Here is a 21,067-nt window from a genome sequence, read left to right on the forward strand (position 1 = left end):
GTATCTTAATCATCTAATTAAATAAGATATTTTTTAATTCTTCACATTGAAATGATTTTGATTAGAGTGAGGGTTTCGTACTGTTCTAAACTCAGTGACAGCTCAGAAAAATATGGATATTAGATTCTTCCTTTACTTTTTCTTCTTTACTTTACAGTACTGTAAATATCTACAAAACGTTGGATGAGTGACATGATTAAAAAACTCAAAAATTTCGAACTCCATTGAACTGTACCGTATTTACTTGTGTATTGGTCCCATCTTTCATGGACAGTGTGTCAGGGGGTCACCGGGGATTTTAAAATGTAGTTTCATTATTACAGTAGAACCCCGGTTATCCGTCACCCTATTAACCGATTGGCGGATTATCTGACTGTCTATTTCTCGCTTTTTTTTTCTTCAGAAATAAATAAATAACTTATATGAAGTACTGTTTTGTACATCATTACACAGCATTGTCTATTGTTCGAATTGCCGTTCTATAATGTAACTTGTATATAAAAAGTCTTCCACGGGTGTTTAACAGAAAATGTGTTATGCTAAGTATCGAAAAAAAAAAATGAAAATAATTGAATGGTTTGAGAAAGAGAAACTGTAGCTCATCTCAAATCAGAATACGAGATTGGAGTTACAACTGCGCGATTTAATAAAAAGAAAACAAGGATAAAGTGTAAAAATATATGTAAATCTACAACATGAAACTTCCTTTATTCCTATCTTTCCTGAGACAATCATTACAAAGGGCTTCCTTGCTCCTTAAAAATCCATCGTTGACAACGAGACTTAAATTAGTGAACTTCTGATCCACTATCCAGCGAGTTAAATACAAGACCACGGAGGAAATTACAAAATCTTTCATGGTACGGATTATCCGATTTTTTCTATCATCCGTTCAGCCCATCCCCTTCATTACCACGGATAATAGAGGTTCTACTGTATTATTTATAAGGAACATTTTAGGGAAAATTGGGAATATTGAAATTTTTATTTTTAATGTTAGATATATCATCAACCTGTGCTCTTAATAAAATAAAATGGTGAACAGTCATTGTTCGTGCTGTGAGAGAAGCATTTGCGACTTGATGTCATTTGGCCGTGCTTTACTACACTTGCGCGTCATCAACCAAACAAAAGTATGACGATGCATGCTGCATGGCTCACAGTGCTGCCAACATGGGAAAGTAATAGGTGGGGTGAGAGCCTAGATCATATATGTAACATAACTCTTCGCTACGATAAAATTGGCAGCACTTTGAAGAGAACAACTGCCAGGATCGCCACCCGTCCGCTGTAAACGAACACGAGATGGCAGCACAGTCGCTAATGCAATTCAAATGAGAATTATGACGTGACTCCTTATGTAACAACTAGATGGCAGGTAGTAAACCTGACAAAAGTTGTTAACCTCAAAGCCTATAAGCCCGACATATCTGTTACATATATGATCTAGGGTGAGAGTCACCTTAAGGTTAGCAAAAGGGTCTTTGTGTAGAAGAGGTTGAGAAACACTGTTTTAAAGATTTAAATTGTAACACTTCTACTTCAACAGAATTGCCACAATGTGCATATTTGCATGAATTGGGGCATGGAAATGTTGTCCGCAAACTAACTTACTATTTCTACCGAATGATTGCAGTATATATGTAAGTTCTCAGGGCTGCCAAACTTACTTCTCAATTAAACGGCATGCTTGAAGAAATTGCTTGGCTTCCAATCAGAAAGTTACTGTAGTTATACTTTAAGTCAGTATTTTTTAACCTTTCTTAAGGGGAGTGGGTAGTGATGCTTGTGCGATTAAAGAATTTCAGCACAAAAATTTAGTTCAATATTTCTAGGCTTTTAGTGTTTAAAGTGGAATAAAAACTTCCATGGTTGGTTATACAATCAATCATTCTGAATTCAGTGCTATAAAATACAGCTAATTAGTTTCGTATCCAATTGGAAAAGAAAGATCCTAAGTGGCAATCTGTTTTCCCACTTTGGTAAGTGTACCTCATTTTTCAGGTGCACGTTACTTACTACAATCTTCACTCATATACCTTGTATTTTTTTAAGTTGTCAAATAATCTATAATGTAAATTCTGAAGCAAAATTTAGTTAAATATTTCACCCCTAATGACACAGAAAAAATATTGAACTTTGTATAACATTTTTTGCAATTTTTTCATGCATATGTATATTTTTTCAGGTGTCATGTGTGTAATATTCTTAAACCCGTAGGTCTACTTTGTAGAATACAAGTTTCAGAAAACACTATAAAAATGTCATGTAAATTGATTCGGTAGTATAAGAGAAAAATGCACTTATGTTTGAAATATGTCAACTTATGGAAAACTGCATTTAAAAAATATAAGGACGTATGAATCACATGCACCGCCAAATTTAAAGAGGCCATTTAATAGGCTTATCTGCAGAAATACCCTCACAATATATATTGTTTTAAAGAGCAAGTTTTGTACTTTTTTAAACACAAAATAAAAAAAATAATAGTTTTGACCACTTGTCACTATCTGGTACCCTTAATAATGTGGGACACTAAAGTTGTAATTTAAAATCCTGCAACACACTCATATAATTTAAACCAGTGGAAGATATATTTTTTTTTCATATTAACAAGTAAAGTACGATATTTTTTTAAGGTTGGTCCATAGTGATATTTGTGGTGGAAGAGGTCGCAGTAGGGGTTTTTCTCGGAGTTCTTCCATTACCCCATATTAGGCATCTACATTATTTCATTAACAATTTTCCATTTCGTTATCATTCCATAGGATTTAATAAATGCTGGCAGGCGACACATGAAGGGGGCTGATCTAGGGACAAGTGGGTTGCCTGCTAGGAACCTGGGTACAGCCAATGTGAGTTTGGGAATGCACTTAACTTGAGAGTCTGTGCATTAGATCTAATAAGATCGCAGTGATGGATCATAGTGCTCCCTCCCTTAAATTCAAATTCAGTTCAATTCAAGGTTGGTACGATGTTCTAACTTCACTGATCTGGCAACCCTGACTACATGTCAGTCATTTCCTGCTGATCACACACCTATACTATGTTTACTGAAAGTTGAATCTTGTGGGCTCACTTTTTTTTTTTTTTTTTTTTTTTTTACTATTTTCACATTTATTTTTTCAATTTTGCTATGGTAGTCTTTATTTTCATTTTCCCGCAGCACACCAGCAGATCATTCATGGAACACCAGTTGAAAATGGCTGCTTTTAAGTGAACACACACAAACTAAGAAAACTGAAACTTAGATCATAAACAATATAAACACGAACTTGCACTAATTAGTTTTAAACTTAATTTGTTTCATGATTTTCATATACACTGCATGATAATTGGTAAATTGAGTTGAAAAATATTCTCCTCCTGCCCCCCCTCTGAAAAATGCATTTATAATTGTTGTTGTTTTCTAATGCCAGGCATTTGACAAAGTCATTTGACCTCTTGCACTCCAATATTGGCAAGTTGTAGCTGATTTAAGTGAACACCATATTTTAACGTTTTGGTGGCTACTTCATTCACATACAACCCCCAGAATATCTGGAGGACCACACCTGCTGTTGGTCGACGGGTCCACTGGACCTAGCTGGGAGATCTTGTTATCACCAGCTTTCCCTCCTTAAGCCACTGGGAGACGATTTTAGTGCCATAGCAGGTCAGCACTAGGAACAGAAAAGTAGGAAGGAAAGGGAAATGAACCTCTAGGCCTCGAATGCTCTAATACTGTCGGGGTCGAAGAAAGTAAGAGTTCAGTCAGAGGACTGGATAGGAAAGGGTAAAAAGAGAATTAGCTATTGAATAGAGGAAAATTATACCAAATTCGGTCATTAACTCATCAAGCTGACCAGTGCTAATTAATGAGTAGCCCCTCTGTTTAGTTCAGCTTGTAAAATTATGCTTACTAACAGCTGCACCATGGGAAGGTAGGGATGGGACGTTGGGTATTTGTCCAGGTTGGTTCCTTAAAGCCTTCAATGGGAAGGATTAATGGCTCTCTCTCCTGTATTCGACAAATACCGTATTTGTAATTTTGGTGTGGCTATTACATGCATGGTATCATACTGGTACACTAGTAAATGCAGTACTCAATAATTTCAGTACTCTACCAGAACTTCCAAGGAAAGTTGACATAGATTAGTAAGATAACAAGAGGATGTTATTGTTTGGCAGTCAACCGATATAAAATAGGAATCTTCAATTCACCACAACACTTATTATGATGTTAGCAGCCATTATGGATAGACAGTCCAATACTTAGGCCTACTTGATTCTCAAAATTGTGGTTGAATACTCCATAGGCAATTATATTTGCAATAATCCTCAATAAAGCTAATTGTGCTTGCTGCCATTTTCAGCTTGAAATGTCCACCATCGCCAAACAAAACAATTTTCAGTTTATTCACGGCCACCTAGAACAACTAGCTGCTTGATACATGCTGCTGTTGAACGAAATAACGCACATTTTCCGTCTTGGCAAAGTTCAGATGCAGGCAGGTATGCAACAAGCACACGTGATTCTCTCAACATATCACGTGATTAGTGTCAGCAGTACCAACATAAGAGTTCAGAAACAGTTCAGGAATGCTGTCAGGTGAAATGCAAGTCCCCTACAAGAAATAACAGATTTAGAGGGATTAAATGATTCTAGGCAATAGTGTGTTACTTAAAACAGCTAATACAGAATTCATAGTATCGACAAAATATTGAATTCTGTAGAATCTGTGTATGATAGACCAAAATGAAGATCCAGTTTTAAAATCGGCACATCAGTTTTGTTAGGAATCGACTAAAATTATCAAAACAGCGAAACCTTTGCAGAAGACTGTATGGGGAAGACAAGTTAAGTCAACTTAGTAAAATTTTCGCAAGAGAAACTTAGAACTTCACAGTTAAACAATCTTTGAGTCATAATACAGTGCTCCAATTTGTAACACCTATTCTTGAAGAATGTAAGTTTATTTCTAGGAAATCTTAGCTGCTTAGAGTCAAAGATAAATGATATATTAAATTTCAAACTTAATCCAGAAAATTTTACGACATTGACTTATCTCGTTCTTCCAGTGTCATCTTCATTAAATAACGTGTGATTACTTTTACAAAAAAAGTAAGTTATTTAACTGCTTGCTCCTGAGGAATGAACCATGCCCTCAGATTGTGATAACTGTTCCAAAGTTTGTTCAGTTACATCACAGTGTGTTACAAAATGTGTCACTGTTTCTAAAACAGTTACAGCATAATTTAATGACACAAGATTGCTGGAGGATAGCATGTGTAGCTTCGAATTTCCATGTGGGTCGCATTTTAAGATGAACATGTACTGTGTTTTCGTTTTCTTATATTTTTACGGTGAACCTAATTTCGAGCAAAATTGATTTACAATTTTTAAATGATGTTTAGTATTTCCTGAGGTTTAAAATACAATCGTACAAGTGTGAAGAACCAAAATAATTGAACATGGAAAATATAGGAATTTTGTCAGGACTTTAAAAAAAAAAAAAAGCATATAAAAGAAGATTTACTGTATTAATAAAATTATTATCAGATAGTACTATATCTGTATCCATTAGAATAAGAATATTTTCTCTCACCCAGTAGCTTCCTAGCTTTCTAAGAACCATGTGCTTTTAGTGTCTTGAACAGTAATTGAGGACCATTTTTGCAAAACTTGCTAACTGAAAAAACTAAATTTTACAGGAGAGACAAAACACTATAGTAAGCAAGTTTTGCTGTATGTCTCACTTGTAGGAGAAAGCAAGTTTTGAAAAAACGATCACACTTTGACACACTACAATGAAGAGAAATAACCCAATTTTACTAAGACGCTTTGAACATCATGTTAATGAATCCATCAAAATCTCAATTTTGCAAATTTTGCAGTTAGCAAGTTTTGCAAAAACGGTCCTCACTCTCAATCCTGAAATAACTTCAAACAATAAAGAAAAAAAAAAGCCCATATGTTGCGCACACCTGTGGAGTAACGGTCAGCGCATCTGGCCGTGAAACCAGGTGGCCCGGGTTCGATTCCCGGTCGGGGCAAGTTACCTGGTTGAGGTTTTTCTGGGGTTTTCCCTCAACCCAATATGAGCAAATGCTGGATAACTTTCGGTGTTGGACCCCAGATTCATTTCACCGGCATTATCACCTTCATCTCATTCAGATGCTAAATAACCTACTACTACCCATATGTTTGAATGAATGAACGAACTAGCCAATGTGTCCCGTGAAGGACAAAGGCCTCCTAAAACTGGAAACTTATTTGGTTGGCCACTCTGAGTAAGTGTTTATACCTAGACTAGACGTCATTTCGGAAGGCGGTTAGCTTCTATATGCGCCGTAGCATTTCTGGTATGTGACGTCACAAACTTGTACACTAGAACCAATCAGAATCAGTCTATAGCAAGCACTTCCTGAGTTCGTTTGTTCACGTGCGAGTGTTTCAATACATTGAATAAGTAAAACTAACATTTACTATGTGTATGTAAGGTAAATAAATGGAAGAAGAGACTGTAAAAACACAAGTATTACACAAGCAGACGCGGAAAATAGTGTTTAAGGTGTATAATTATTATAAAAACGTTAACGAGCAGAACGCTGCCGACCATCTTGATGCTGGCAGCAATGTTGCCAACGTGCAAGAAACGACTGCAGAAGCATGTGGTGTGGGATTGAGAAACTTGCAAAGAATATTGTTAGTGAAGGAAAGAGGGTTTGTTTGGTGTCATGCTTACAGTAATCAACGGCTAAGGTCATTATTGTCTTTTGATAATTTAAATTCTCTCCTGCGCTATTTGTATTGCACGTGCGTGAAGTACGATGTGGCAATGTTGTACGCTGCCTTGCTCTCTCTATCTGTCTCTCTTGACGCAAACGCTAGCAGACAACCCGCCTTCCGAATTGCAGTGGACTGTAGCTAATGATTGCTTAACCTAATTATGTTTATTACACTTTAAACAACCTTGCCTTTGGGTGGTCAGTGTGTAATTGATTTCTGACTGCTCTGATAAAGTCCTGCCTTGGAGTAAAGGCTGTATCTTAAGCTGCATGATAATCTCGAATGATTGTGAATATAATGTATAAAGAAACCGCATCAACTCCACTCTAAAGCATGCAATGAAATTACCATCCAATGAAGTGCTTGGAGAAATACGCATCTGCTGCATTACATGTTAATTGATACTGGGAGTTAAGAGGACATGGCTGCACATTTTTGATGACAGTATTGAAATAATTGTGTGAAGCGTCTAACCAAGAACCCGCTATGCATGAGACAGGAATGAGAGTAATGCAGTGTGTTTATTGGCAGAAATAAAAGGAACCAGCCTGGTGGTGAACGGGGCAGTCTAACAGACAGCACTGCTGGTCTGTCGAGACAGTCCAGTACCTCACATTCATATCACCATCTCGGAGGGACAGGGAATGTTGTGAGTGGTGCTGTGGGTGGCGCCAGCGTGGCTGTTGCCAAGAGCTCAAGCAGTAGTAGTGCTGTGAGTAAGGCACCACAGCAGCAGCAACAGCAACAACAGACTGCTCAGCAACCTTCTCAGCAGCCAGCTGTCGGGGCAACTGCCGAAAGTCATCACAATCATTCCAAGACCCATCACCCGTCGGCACTGCAAGAGAGCAGTGATGTAACCAGCACTGGACCTAGTCAAAGCACTCCTGGAGGCCCTTCTCAACGCTCAGATAGTGACGACAACTCCTACAGGCAATCCAGAGAAGCTGCGACCAGCAAGGAACCTATGCCACCAAGGTAAAGCCTCTTATCTTGAGATGATGTGTTGGTGTGATTTCTATGTGCTCTTCCCATTACCTCTTTCATTTATTTCGCCATTTTAAATGGTTTAACATAAAAATTGAACTAAACTTTGTTGTGTGATCATCAAAGAGTTGTATATGTATGTACAAAAAGCTCATTTGCGAGAACGACACTACTCAAAAAAGGGTAATTTTTGGGAGATTTTAAAATTAAATCAACAGAAAAGTGTGGCTGTTTATCTGGAAAATTGAGTGCCTTCTGGCATCTAAAAATAAAAATGATTGAGAATTTCCTGGCAGTATAAAATTCTAATTTTAGAATTTCCTGGCAGTATAAAATTCCAATTTTACTAAGAGTCTTTCTCTTTCCCTTTCCTACGTCTCTTCCCTCCCCCATCTCTCTCACTCACAATTATTATTATTTTAGAAAGTGTTGCTGAAATTTGTATACTTGAGCCAAAGACATTTGCTTCATACAGTTGAACCCTGCTTTTGTATTCCCGCATTCAGACCTGTATGGGCTATTCCATATGAAATCGATCAGTAAAAAACCTCGCTTTTTTTTTAAACTCTAATTTTTTCCCTACTTATAGAAGGTGCTGAGGAGAGTGCATTTTCAAAAATAAACTATCGAAAGTCAAATGGTTTTCGTACTCCTGAGCGACAAATTTAGCGTATTTTATAAAAATAAGCCTCTTTCAGCACTCAGAATTCTGGAACCATTTACTGCAGAACATTGAACGGGAGCTCATTTTGAAGCTGACATTTGGTAGATTATGTTAAGAAGTAATCCATATTTTTATTGTATACAGAGAGACAGATAATCTGAGTTTACTTACTTTCAGGCTTTTTGCCCATTTGTAAAAACGTAAAAAATATTGAGAAAAAACCTTGCATTATTAAGAGGGATTCGGCATTGTTTGCTTAGTGGCTCGGCAATAAGTTTCGAGGATATTAAATAAATCATATTCACATGCCTAGGGCCGTATTCATAGACATTTTTAGTGCGGGCTTCCGATGAATGATCAGCGTTTTTCGTAATCATAAACCAGTGTTAGCAATAGGATATGATTTGAATTCTGTACTAGTAACCAGTGGATAGCCAGGGCTAGCTTAGTACACTCATAGCGCGTGCTGCGAAATGTCTATGAATAGCACCCCTAGACTTGAACGGCGCAGTACCGCACAAACTGGCCGAGAGATGAAGATAAGCGAGCGTTGGGCGTCATTTTACTCCTGTGTTTATGAAAACTTGTGATAAAGCTAGTCCAGCTATGCGCTACTAGACGAAACATCACGTGTTTATGTCTTCTGGCCTTGCTTGCCTAGGCTAGCTCCCGCCTCATAGTCAGCTGGTTAGTTCACACGCGCGTACTATTTATTTTCTTTATTTGATATTTTCAATACTTTCTTATCAACGGTGCACCAGTAAACAATATGTGTTTATTTATACTTTCAATGCGGAATCTAACCATATATTTTAAAAATATTTTTTCGTGGGCAAAGGCGTCTTAATGAAGAAAAATCTAAATTTCTCCATTTCCATAAAAAGTAAGAAAAACTGTTTACATGTCAATATAAACTTTAATTTCTCAGCATCAAAATAAACCATGATTTTGATCACTGGGTGAAAGGGTTTCGGAGCCACAGCAATTTAAATTTGCTAATTTTATGAAAATACGATAAATTTAAATATTTTAAATTTAAACACTATGAAGTTCTGATGCCTCAAACTTTGCACAAAGCATTGTATCACAGTTGTCAACGGACAGAAAAAGTTTCATTGTATTTAAAAATTGCAAGGTCAATTTTCTCTATATTTCGGTCGATTTGAGATGGAATAGCCCATATGTAGGTAGTGCTATGCCCGTGGGCCTGAAAAAATTGTGCACCCCTCCATCAACCAACTTCTGTAAATCTTAGACATTCAGCAGTAAGGCTATAAAAAAGGGGCATGTAACAACTACTGGTATTTAACATATCGATGGCCTCGATATAATACCATATATGTGATTTTTCCATAATGTTCAGGAGAGACATAAAACTGTTTTTTACTTATAAATTCTATTTGAATTGCTGAAAAGCACAATAAACAGTAAGAATGTAAAACCCTTTACAATCCATCACTCAGCAATACTTACTTCCTGTGTACTCGTCTGAGCTGGGGAAGGTGGAATGGGGAGTTAAGGGGAAATTTGTAGTGCCTCAATTGAGTTAATAGTGCCCAGGCCTGCTACAATGTGTACTATAATAATTTATCTTTTCTAAATTTAATACTGATCCTTTTCCAATTCACTGCGGGCTAAAGCAGGGAGATGCACTATCACCTTTACTTTTTAAATTCGCTCTAGAATATGCCATTAGGAAAGTTCAGGATAACAGGCAGGGTTTGGAATTGAACGGGTTACATCAGCTTCTTGTCTATGCAGATGACGTGAATATGTTAGGAGAAAATACACAAACGGTTAGGGAAAACACGGAAATTTTACTTGAAGCAAGTAAAGCGATAGGTTTGGAGGTAAATCCCGAAAAGACAAAGTATATGATTATGTCTCGTGACCAGAATATTGTACGAAATGGAAAAATAAAAATTGGAGATTTATCCTTCGAAGGGATGGAAAAATTCAAATATCTTGGAGCAACAGTAACAAATATAAATGATACTCGGGAGAAAATTAAACGCAGAATAAATATGGGAAATGCGTGTTTTTATTCGGTTGAGAAGCTGTTATCATCCAGTCTGCTGTCCAAAAATCTGAAAGTTAGAATTTATAAAACAGTTATATTACCGGTTGTTCTGTATGGTTGTGAAACTTGGACTCTCACTCTGAGAGAGGAACATAGGTTAAGAGTGTTTGAGAATAAGATGCTTAGGAAAATATTTGGGGCTAAGAGGGATGAAGTTACAGGAGAATGGAGAAAGTTACACAACACAGAACTGCACGCATTGTATTCTTCACCTGACATAATTAGGAACTTAAAAATCCAGACGTTTGAGATGGGCAGGGCATGTAGCACGTATGGGCGAATCCAGAAATGCATATAGAGTGTTAGTTGGGAGACCGGAGGGAAAAAGACCTTTAGGGAGGCCGAGACGTAGATGGGAGGATAATTTTAAAATGGATTTGAGGGAGGTGGGGTATGATGATAGAGACTGGATTAATCTTGCACAGGATAGGGACCGATGGTGGGCTTATGTTAGGGCGGCACTGAACCTTCGGGTTCCTTAAAAGTCATTTGTAAGTAAGTAAAGTTAATACTTAATAGTCCTTTGTTTTATAAAAGTTCCAACCATTGATTAAAAATCATTCTATGCACTGAACATTGTATCCTTAAGGGAAGTTCCTGTTTATTGTATGCAAAATAATGGTAAAAATATCCTTTCTTCAAGTGGTCTTAAATATAATATTTTTTATCAGAGCTCTTTCATTTTTTTAGTGATGTGTGTATACACGTCAGGCTTTAAAATACAAAAAGAATGGTTACTCTAGAGTAAATCTTTTATCTTAAAATAATTTTTTAATTTAAACATAATTTTTTTATAAATTCACTACATGCCTGTCATTAGGTGCACTCTATTCACTTACTATAGCACACATTGAATTAAAATTTTAGCCACTTACTGCTAATAGATACCAATCTTCACCGTCAAAAAAAAAAATTGACTACTTGAAGATATGCTATTTTTATCATTTTGCATGTGATAACAAGGAACTTTCCTTAATTTTCTTGGTGCAGTATATGTAAACCATTTCCTATTATTTCCCCCAATTATACCATTTTTCCAGTTGCTTGAAAAGTGTAAAAAAGAGGTTCAACTGTATTCTTAATGCCTCTCTCGTGGTAATTAAGTTGCTAGGGCGCGTGACTCATAATCCTGTGGACCCTGCTTCTATTTCCAGTGTATCCCTGATTTATGATTTGTGTTGGGCAAGTCTGTAGTCCAGGTAACACAGGGATTTTCTCCTGGAGCTCCGGTTCCACTGTGGCATCCCAACAAATTTTCATCTAATCTTATCGCAGGTATAGCATCAACCAGCCTTCATTGGCGCCCCTGGGCAATAACTACATCGGTAAATTGGTTTATACAAGTGGCTTCATATGGGTGAATGACGAACAGTCAAATTCAGGACATTAGAAAAAAATAATAATAATATTCTTTTTATCACCTTTAATTTGTTGAAGTATTTCCATTAAAATTTGATAGTTGTTTAATATTGCTGAAATTTGTAGTTTCCAAAATAATATAGTTAGGTTTTGAAGTTTCTAAAGTTAAGTTTTTAAAAATCAGATTTGAGAAGTGTTTTCACATAACCAGACACAGATATTATTATTACCTCTTTATTGCCCAAGGAATATGGCTAAACCTAGGGATTTCAGACAAGGAGAAATTTACTTTTCAACAACTAAATTTACTTGAAAAATATTAAATTAGGTGTTTGAATATAACAATAGAGTCCAAAGCAAACTTGTGGTCATAGTTATGTTACAGAAGTTGCAATTAAAAACAAAGGTTCTACATTATTGAAGTAATAATATTGTGACATGATGATCGTCAATGCTTTAAAACAGATAATAGAAATGCTTTGGAATTTATTATTGTTATTATTATTATTATTATTATTATTATTATTATTATTTGAGGGGAGAGGGGAAAAGACTTTTGGGGAGGCCGAGACGTAGATGGGAAGATAATATTAAACTGGATTTGAGGGAGGTGGGATATGATGATAGAGACTGGATTAATCTTGCTCAGGATAGGGACCAATGGTGGGCTTATGTGAGGGTGGCAATGAACCTCCGGGTTCCTTAAAAGCCAGTAAGTAAGTAAGTATTATTATTATTTATTCATTCATTCATTCATTCATTCATTCATTCATTCATTCATTCATTCAGTCTGCCCCAAAGTGGGTTTGCCATTAAGACATGGATTAACTCACAATTTTGTAATTAATTTAAAAATATGGGACATAAAATGCGAGTAATTTATGAAGTTTGATTTTAATTAATACAAATTATGAAATGCATAATAAATTTTTTTTGTCAAATTTCGCCAAAGATCACAAATATCATATAAATGGTTCCTTAAGGTAGTAACAGAGTGCTTTATAATATATATTTACAACTCGAACCAAAAATGACAGTGATGCAATTTAGATGATACTTGTCTAAAAAGTACTGTATTGTAGTTTCTTTTTCTCCGCTGGTTGTGCACTTGAAAGCCATCAACTCTGTTGTAAAGTAGGAAACCAATAAAGCAGAATTTGAAAGATGTTGCAATTTTGAGTAAAAGTGACATATATGAAACAGCAGCACTTTTCCAAAAATTTCTGTTGTTTAGCTATACTGTCCTTCTCGGAAATGAGCAAATTTTTTTTCACTATTTGTACTTACAAAGCCAGTGTGGCTCTTAGTGTTGCAATCGAATAAACAGCCTGAGGATAGAAACGAAAGTAACTGATTCTTGACGTGATAAAGAAAATCAAATTCAACTAATATAATGACAATAAAATTCATTTCTTGATTCAACATTTGAAGTATCTTGGACGCTTTTCACTGTGAAATTGTATGCAAGAGAAAACTGATGCGAGGTTGTACAGGAAGAATCTTTTCTTTTAAAATTTGCTGTTTCTAAGACAAATGTTTTGCTCTTCAAATGTATTTTAATATAATTTTAGTGTTGGAAGCAACCAAAATGTTAAAACTTTGTCTTGCATAGATGCAAGTAAAAATATACAAAAATGTTACGTAGTTGAAAGTGATGATTTATATTTTGAAACATGACGACTTGCCTTCAGTAGCACACTAAATCAAAACGGAGTAACTTTGTTGTCTCTAATCAGTGGATATATAAATCTGTGACAACTTCGTTGAGTTAAACCTGTAATTGTTTATATTTCGTATGTTTAAGTTGTGCCCATGTTCGAATATACAAGGTTCTAAAAAGTGTCGGCATAAACTGACGAAATGGAACATTGTTGTTCAATCTTGGAAGTATTAATTTTATACCTGAATTTGATGAGATTTTGTGTTATTTAATATACAGCACTTGGTTTCTTCCTCTTAAATTACACAATAAATAGAATGTACTATACTATTTAGCTTATTTTATTTGCTGTACATAAAGTTATATCTTACAGGTGCTTTTTCCTTACTTCTCATGTTCTATGTGGTGCAAGGTTACGATGCTTGTCATTAATCTTGAAGTCCTGGGTTCAAACTGCCTAAAGAAATGGATTTTAATGGGCGGAATTATCCTTAGCATGGCTTAATTTGGAAGGGAATGAAAAAGCAGCATGTTCAAGAGCTCTGATCAGGAAAAACTACTGGTTAACCATACTTTGTTTCATGCTTTATGTAAATCCGTATTAGATTGTTACTGCTGATGTCTCTGCAGAGTTCTGTGTACACAGATTAACTAATATGTGGGAAACCTTTAGAGAATAGATGAAAGACATGAAAATAAAAATAAAGCTCATGTAAATATAGTCAGTTTTAATTACAGGTATTTTCTAGTTCATGTTTGCTTATTACGACTTTATTTTACGTCTTTCTTTACAAAGTCCATGCATAATTCTACAGATAGTACTCAAAATGAACACCATGAGTTCTAATACAGGCTTCTAAGAGTCGCTGCATGGACTCTCTTACTTCCTCTCATATTTCAGATGTTTGTTGTATCTGCTGACATCTTTCTTCAACACCCTGGAAAATAATTTCAATGTTCTCAATAGAGATCTGCTTGGGCTGAAATTCTTAGATCTGGCTCAATCTGAACTGAACTGAACTCAACCCGAAACCCAAGATTAGCTTATAATTATCATCCAAGCCCAATCCGAAACTCAAAGACTAGCAGATAAAGCGGAGGCCACAGGGATCGGGAAGAGATATCACTCCAGTAGGAGGATGAGAAAGAGTACAGCTCGACCAAGTTAAGTCTGCGAGCAGAGAGGGGAAGTTGGAGGTATTTCTGTAGTGAAAGGAGGCGGTAACGAGAGGAGACCAGTACAGTCTCATATGACAGCAAAGTTTTCTTACTGCGCTTCAGTTCGTAGAGCGGTAACAATTTAAGACGCTTTGAAATAGACTGTACTTATACTTCTGCTTGACAGTGAGGTTTGGCGTTCTGATTGGCAAGCGTGGGCGTAGGAGAGAAAGTTGCATGAGGAGGGAGGTGGGAGACAGCGTAACTGTTGCCTTTATCTGAAGACAAGGACAAAAAATGCGTGCGCTCCGTAGTGTATTTTAAACGATGTGCACATGTTGAAATCTGAGCGTCAAGTGACTATGTGGCAACTGTGTTTTGCCTCTACATTCCATCCCGATATCCCCATTCGCAGACTTGACTTGGACAAGCTGTAATCTCCCAGTTTCCCAGGTGAAACAAATAATCAATACTCTGTGTCTATGACAAAGTAGAGACAAGGTAAAGCCGTTACAAAACAAACTCGAACTGAACAATAACGTACAATAGCGGTAGTCTACTGTTCTGGATGGGTGTTGGGTGGACATCTAATCATGCATGCATTCAAATCTTCGTATTATTTGTTTAATCAGTATATAATTCGCGGGGGGGGGGGGGGAGATTTACTGCATTTCTTTAAGGCCCAAACCCGACAAGCATAAATGAATTTCAACCCAAGCCCTTACAGAGTTCTAGTTCTCAATAGGTCTTGAATACACAATATTGTTTTAAATGTCCCCATTAGTAAAAATCCAACTGATTGAAGTCAGGGGAACGAGCAGGCCAGGTTGTTGGTCCCTCATGACCTATCCATTTATTAGGAAAACACTGATACAGAATCATTCTAGCAGTAAGAGAAAAATGTGCAGTGTCCCATTATGCATCTCAAAGCTTCCACTATTCCATGTTTTTTTAGTTGCCAGATGGCAATAAAAGTAGGTCATCTTCGTTTTTCTTCAATACCTTCTGATTTAATAAACATGGCCCACTAATGTAAGAATAAAACTACATGAAATGGAAAGTACCTGTAATTGAAGAACAAAGCGAAATTGACTATATATTTACATGAAATTTTTTGCTTGCTTTTAGGACCTCTATCCATTCCCAAAAGGTTTCTCTCATAATAGTTTAGAGTCTTTTGTTTATTGTTATGCTGCTTGCTGACAACATAGCTCTCTGTTTGGTTCACATGACTTCTGGTTCCATGTTGGCCCCAAAGCTCGAGGAGCTCGAAGATAGCTGTAATAAGAAGACATAAGAGCCACAAAAACCTTTTTACAACACCTTCATAATAAAGTAGGTCTTTTTATTATTGATTATAGTGTCTAAAGGAGGCCTTTCTGGCAGGGAAATAAAGTATTTCATATCTCTGTTGCAATAAGTATAGTGTTGAAGATATTTAAAGCTGTGAAATTATAAGCATTTATTATGTGATACGAGTCGGAAATCTAACAATGGCAGTGGTAGTACTAGTACTGCCAGCAATGGAATGTACAATTATGCTTATTATGTTGACAGATCCATCCTAATAGGGATATCCTGAACTAGCACCAACAGATACCGCACGTGTACTTTGAGGGATGCGCTTTGCGTGTGCATTTGTTTTTCGGTATATAAACATTGAGGATATACGTAGTGTATTAGTATATTAAATACTCTTAAAAACAACTAAAAATGGCAAATTTTTGTTATGTTCCTATATGTAGAAACCAGGGAAAGCATTTTGTCTTCAATCAGGTCTCAAAATATTCTGAATATATGCTTTAAACCTTAAAAAATATAAGTAATTAAATTGCGCCTCGAAAGTGCTAGCTATTAAATAAAAGTAACTACTTCAAGTAAGATATTGTTGACTACAGTTTCATTTTTGAAGAGGAAAAAGAAAAATTAATAAAAACATATGCAACCTCGACAGTGAGCTATGTTAGCTTAGATTATATGCAGGAGTTGTAGGAGTCTCCGAAGTTTACACCTGCAGTAAACTCTCGATAAACTGGATGTTTATTATCCAGAACGTTCTGTAGTGAAATCCATTTCGTGAATAATGTTTTTATTGTACTGTACCCTAATTATTAAAACCATGTTTTAACTTCAAATTTTCAAAATCATCCCACATAGTATTCAAAACTGCATGTCCTTAACCTACAAAACGCACGACTAATCGTGATACTACTGCGATCATGTTATATCATCCTATTAAAAATTGCATTTGATCTTTCTGCAACTACAGAAAAAATACAAGGAATTCAATCTCGATAGTCCCTTTCCTATAAAAAAACACACTGGTAGCTGCATATTCTGTTTTTAGCTACGGTTCTTAAATACTAATGATAGAGGGCAATATTCACCTTCGACATAGTTTCTATTTTTTTATTCGTGCATCTCGTTCTCAAAGTTCTCGTTTAGGTTCATGAACATTCAATTTACTCGTATCTATATTCTGCATACTACAGGTTTCCCCACTCATCTCAGGGAATCGCTCAATATTATACAGGTTATGTTATTATTTATTGTAAATTAAATTAAATTATGAGGTAAGAAAGTATTCAATTATATTAAATTATACTAGGTTATACAAAATAATTGTAAGTATAATTTTGACACGCACAGAAAACAACAAGCGGGAAAACATAATCAACTGTAGCATATGACATAACATAGTCCTACAACATGTTGCGCCGCATGGAACGCTCCTGCCATCTAGCGGTAAAACTTCGCATAAGATATCCCTATTTGTTTTTACATTTTAAGAGGTTATGTGTAGCTCAGCATTTCCTGAAAGAAAACACCTGGAATGTCTTCTTTTTATATAGGCAATTCCAAAAACGATGATATGTTAATAAATTAAAGATTTCTTTTGATGCTTCTGTATTTGACTGATTTATATATTTATACAAAGGCCATGTTAAAAACAGATGGTGCAGATCTGTGATTTCGTTATCAGATGGACTTGGAAAAGATTCATGTGACAAAATGTTTAACGTGTTCATGCTTTGTTTTTATTACTTCAGGTAAATCATCAGCTTGAATATATGCACATATATTCTTACTTACAAGAACTGTCTGGTTTTAATTAAAATGTCTCTGTTATTTATTTGTAGTCTTAGAAATACAAGAGAAAACATTTGGCGATCCATAGTTACACTACTAAGATTTATTTCAAATCATCCGTCCTCAAGTGAGGTTGACCACTGGGATTCGGAATTAACAAACATAAAAGATAAAGGGATATGAAACTAGCAAAATAATGATTCGATTTGTACATTAAAACAAAAATTTACGTCTTAACATATAGATGATAGTGTAGAATTTGAAGAGAGGCCTTCAGAATTTCCATTACAATCTTCTGAACCTCATAAAAGCGAATTTGAAAGGATTTAAGGATATCACATGTAAATTTTGGTAAACAACCCCTCGCTCCAAATAGTAAGCCTGTAACATCCCAGTTACAGAACAGAAGCCATTCAGCTGTGAGCTGTTAGTCCTAATACTTTAATTATTACTTTTATTTACATATTTAGATTATATGAAGGTGGTGTAAAAACTCGCGTATATGAGTAGAGGCTAAAGTAACTTCACATCACTCGCGATTTAAAGTTTCACTTTAGCCACTAGTTTCATAAATATTGCTTTCTGACGATTTTGAAAGTAGAGAAATACCATTAATGTGCATATTGAAGAGCAAAGAGCAGAGTTTACATCTAATACAGTAGTGTCAGAGTTGTAAGCTCCAAAAACAGTTGTGGAACTAGAGTCGGAGCTTGAACTTGCTTATGTTGTGGAAGCACCGGAGCTCGGAACAGGCATAGTGGAGCGCTCCGCTCCGTTTAGGCTGTGTCTGACAACGCTGATCTAATATGTTGAGATGAAAGTGAGAATAATATAATTCATTATAAGGCGTACTACGAGCTAGAAGGTTAAGAGTTCAATTCCCGATGAGGTCATATCCTTGAGAACAAAGTTGGCACTTAGGGCTCTCATGTCTACTGCTATTCGGTGCAAATTCTCGTGTAGTGGAACCTTAATGCCCTGTCATCACAAGGATCTTTGGATACCTGTATTGGAATAGCTTTGCTTGGTTTTTATTCAATATAAACTTAAAAATGCAACGTAAATTTCACTGCAGGATTTTCCACTCACAGTTTTGGTAATAAAATTATTACTTCTTAAATTTAAAGAAATAATAAACATACAATATAGTTACAATAATGAGGCTTCTATATTAAATGTATAGTGTAGAAATTGCTACAGAAAGTCAAAATGCGTACATAGATGAGGGACAGCCAGATATTTTTCAAGCAAGGTGCCTTTATCACATCTTATAAAATTTAATTTAAAAGAAAACCTATGTATCTTGGTCCTTAATGAATCACTTTAAGAGGAAATTTCAGATATTCATAAATAAAATATTAATTTTTACTTCAATTTCAGAGACCCATTTTAACACTTGTGAAATTACATTCCTGTAAAAGCTCTTTCTTTTTATGATAGTGTTAGGGAAACCACAAGTATAATCTTTTCGCTGTAAGAAAAATTCTAATGTAAACAATAGCACGTGACTGAAGTGAGACTTCATTGGCCATTGTTTGACGCCATAGATTCTCAGTACGTGTTCCCGCCTACTGTTGTACATTCTGTTCCATGTTAAATATTTCCCGTTCCTCATCAAGTAGGCCTAACCTCACTACTATGCATTCGTTTGCTTAGGAAACATTTACTTTATAATTCTGTGGTGTTTGGGTAAAGGGAGATAAGTAATAAAAATGAGTTTGGAGATAAACGAAAATTAAACTTGGAACCCTTATTACAAATAATTTTCTACACAAATAAAACACATCAACTGCTAGTATTCTTTGATTTTTGCACACCCACTTGTATAATTTAACTTGTGTGTTCATCTGGGGAACAAAATTCCACCTGGACAAAAACACCACAGAACACCACAGAATTACTGTAATTAAAACTCACTTAACTTATTATATACAGTTAAGACTATTTTCTTTTTGCCCTTGTTTAAGAGGGTTTCCACTCTTATGATTAATAACCACAAACACTGAGAACGCAGAAGCCATATTTCAGTACCACGTGCTTACGTGAACAACTACGAGCTCAAGTGACGCCAGCTTGTTACAGGAACAGACTACCTCGGTATTACTGTTGGTATTCATCCGCATTCTTAGGAAAATATTTGGGGCTAAGAGGGATGAAGTTACAGGAGAATGGAGAAAGTTACACAACACAGAACTGCACGCATTGTATTCTTCACCTGACATAATTAGGAACATTAAATCCAGACGTTTGAGATGGGCAGGGCATGTAGCACGTGTGGGTGAATCCAGAAATGCATATAGAGTGTTAGTTGGGAGGCCGTAGGGAAAAAGACCTTTAGGGAGGCCAAGACGTAGATGGGAAGATAATATTAAAATGGATTTGAGGGAGGTGGGATATGATGATAGAGAATGGATTAATTTTGCTCAGGATAGGGACTAATGGCGGGCTTATGTGAGGGCGGCAATGGACCTCCGGGTTCCTTAAAAGCCAGTAAGTAAGTATTCATCGGCGTTCATAGTACATAACAAAATATAAAAGGAGCCTTTCTTTTACATAGTGTTTTACATATAAGTGAAGTTATATGTTTTATCGTATTTAACAACTAGAATTCAATTTTTTATTTTCAAATAATACAAGATTGTGGTTTCCAAATACGAACTATATTTTCCTGTGTCATGTGAGTGTTTCAACTGGGAGCCAATCACGGATATGACAGCAATGTGCTCATGTCTACATTAGGATTTTTCTTACAGTATAAGTGTGCTTTAGGTCCTATGTTAGACCTAGATGTACATAATGGTATAGTAAACCTGTTGAATTAATACTCTTGTGGCAGACATTTTGTTAATTTGGCTTCTTTTTTTTTTTTTGTGCATGCATCAGTACTTGTAATATCTTAATATATGTGTAATATCTTAGTGTTGTCACATTTTTGTTTAGTCCACTGCTGCGGAGTAATGGTTTGCATGTCTGACCTTGAAATGAGTGGACCTAGGTTCAAATCCTGGTTGGGCAAGTTACCTGGTTGAGGTTTTCTTCCAGAGTTTTTCCTCAAATTGTTAAGAGTAAGTGCTGGGTAACTTTCGACCCTAGACTCATTTCGCTGGCATTATCACTTTCATTTCATTCAGACACTAGATAACCATCATAGTTGATAAAAAGTCACAGAATAAACCAATAATAATATTTGCGTTGTGAAGATTATCCCTATAGTCACGTCGCTGTTATTTCCGGCGTGGCTCTGCCTCTTTGCTTACGTCCTAGTAAGAGTAGGTTCTATAAAGAGTAGGTAGGCTA

At 35.9% G+C, this 21,067-nt stretch overlaps 1 protein-coding gene and 1 long non-coding RNA gene across 6 annotated transcripts in view; both read left to right on the forward strand.

Moving 5' to 3' along the window:
- Positions 1-21,067, forward strand: part of Larp4B (La-related protein 4B) — a 330,307-nt gene that overhangs the window by 250,078 nt on the left and 59,162 nt on the right. For all 5 annotated transcript variants that reach the window (XM_069844065.1, XM_069844246.1, XM_069844414.1 and 2 more), the window contains one exon: positions 7,304-7,750. In XM_069844065.1, the coding sequence (XP_069700166.1) occupies positions 7,304-7,750 (447 nt within the window). The remainder of the gene's footprint in view (positions 1-7,303; positions 7,751-21,067) is intronic.
- LOC138712566 (uncharacterized) lies at positions 7,765-13,852 on the forward strand. The gene is made up of 2 exons (XR_011335749.1): positions 7,765-8,533; positions 8,586-13,852. It is a non-coding gene; the product is annotated as an uncharacterized lncRNA (long non-coding RNA).

Source organism: Periplaneta americana, chromosome 1 (genome assembly GCF_040183065.1).
Source record: "Periplaneta americana isolate PAMFEO1 chromosome 1, P.americana_PAMFEO1_priV1, whole genome shotgun sequence".
Taxonomy (NCBI): domain Eukaryota; kingdom Metazoa; phylum Arthropoda; class Insecta; order Blattodea; family Blattidae; genus Periplaneta; species Periplaneta americana.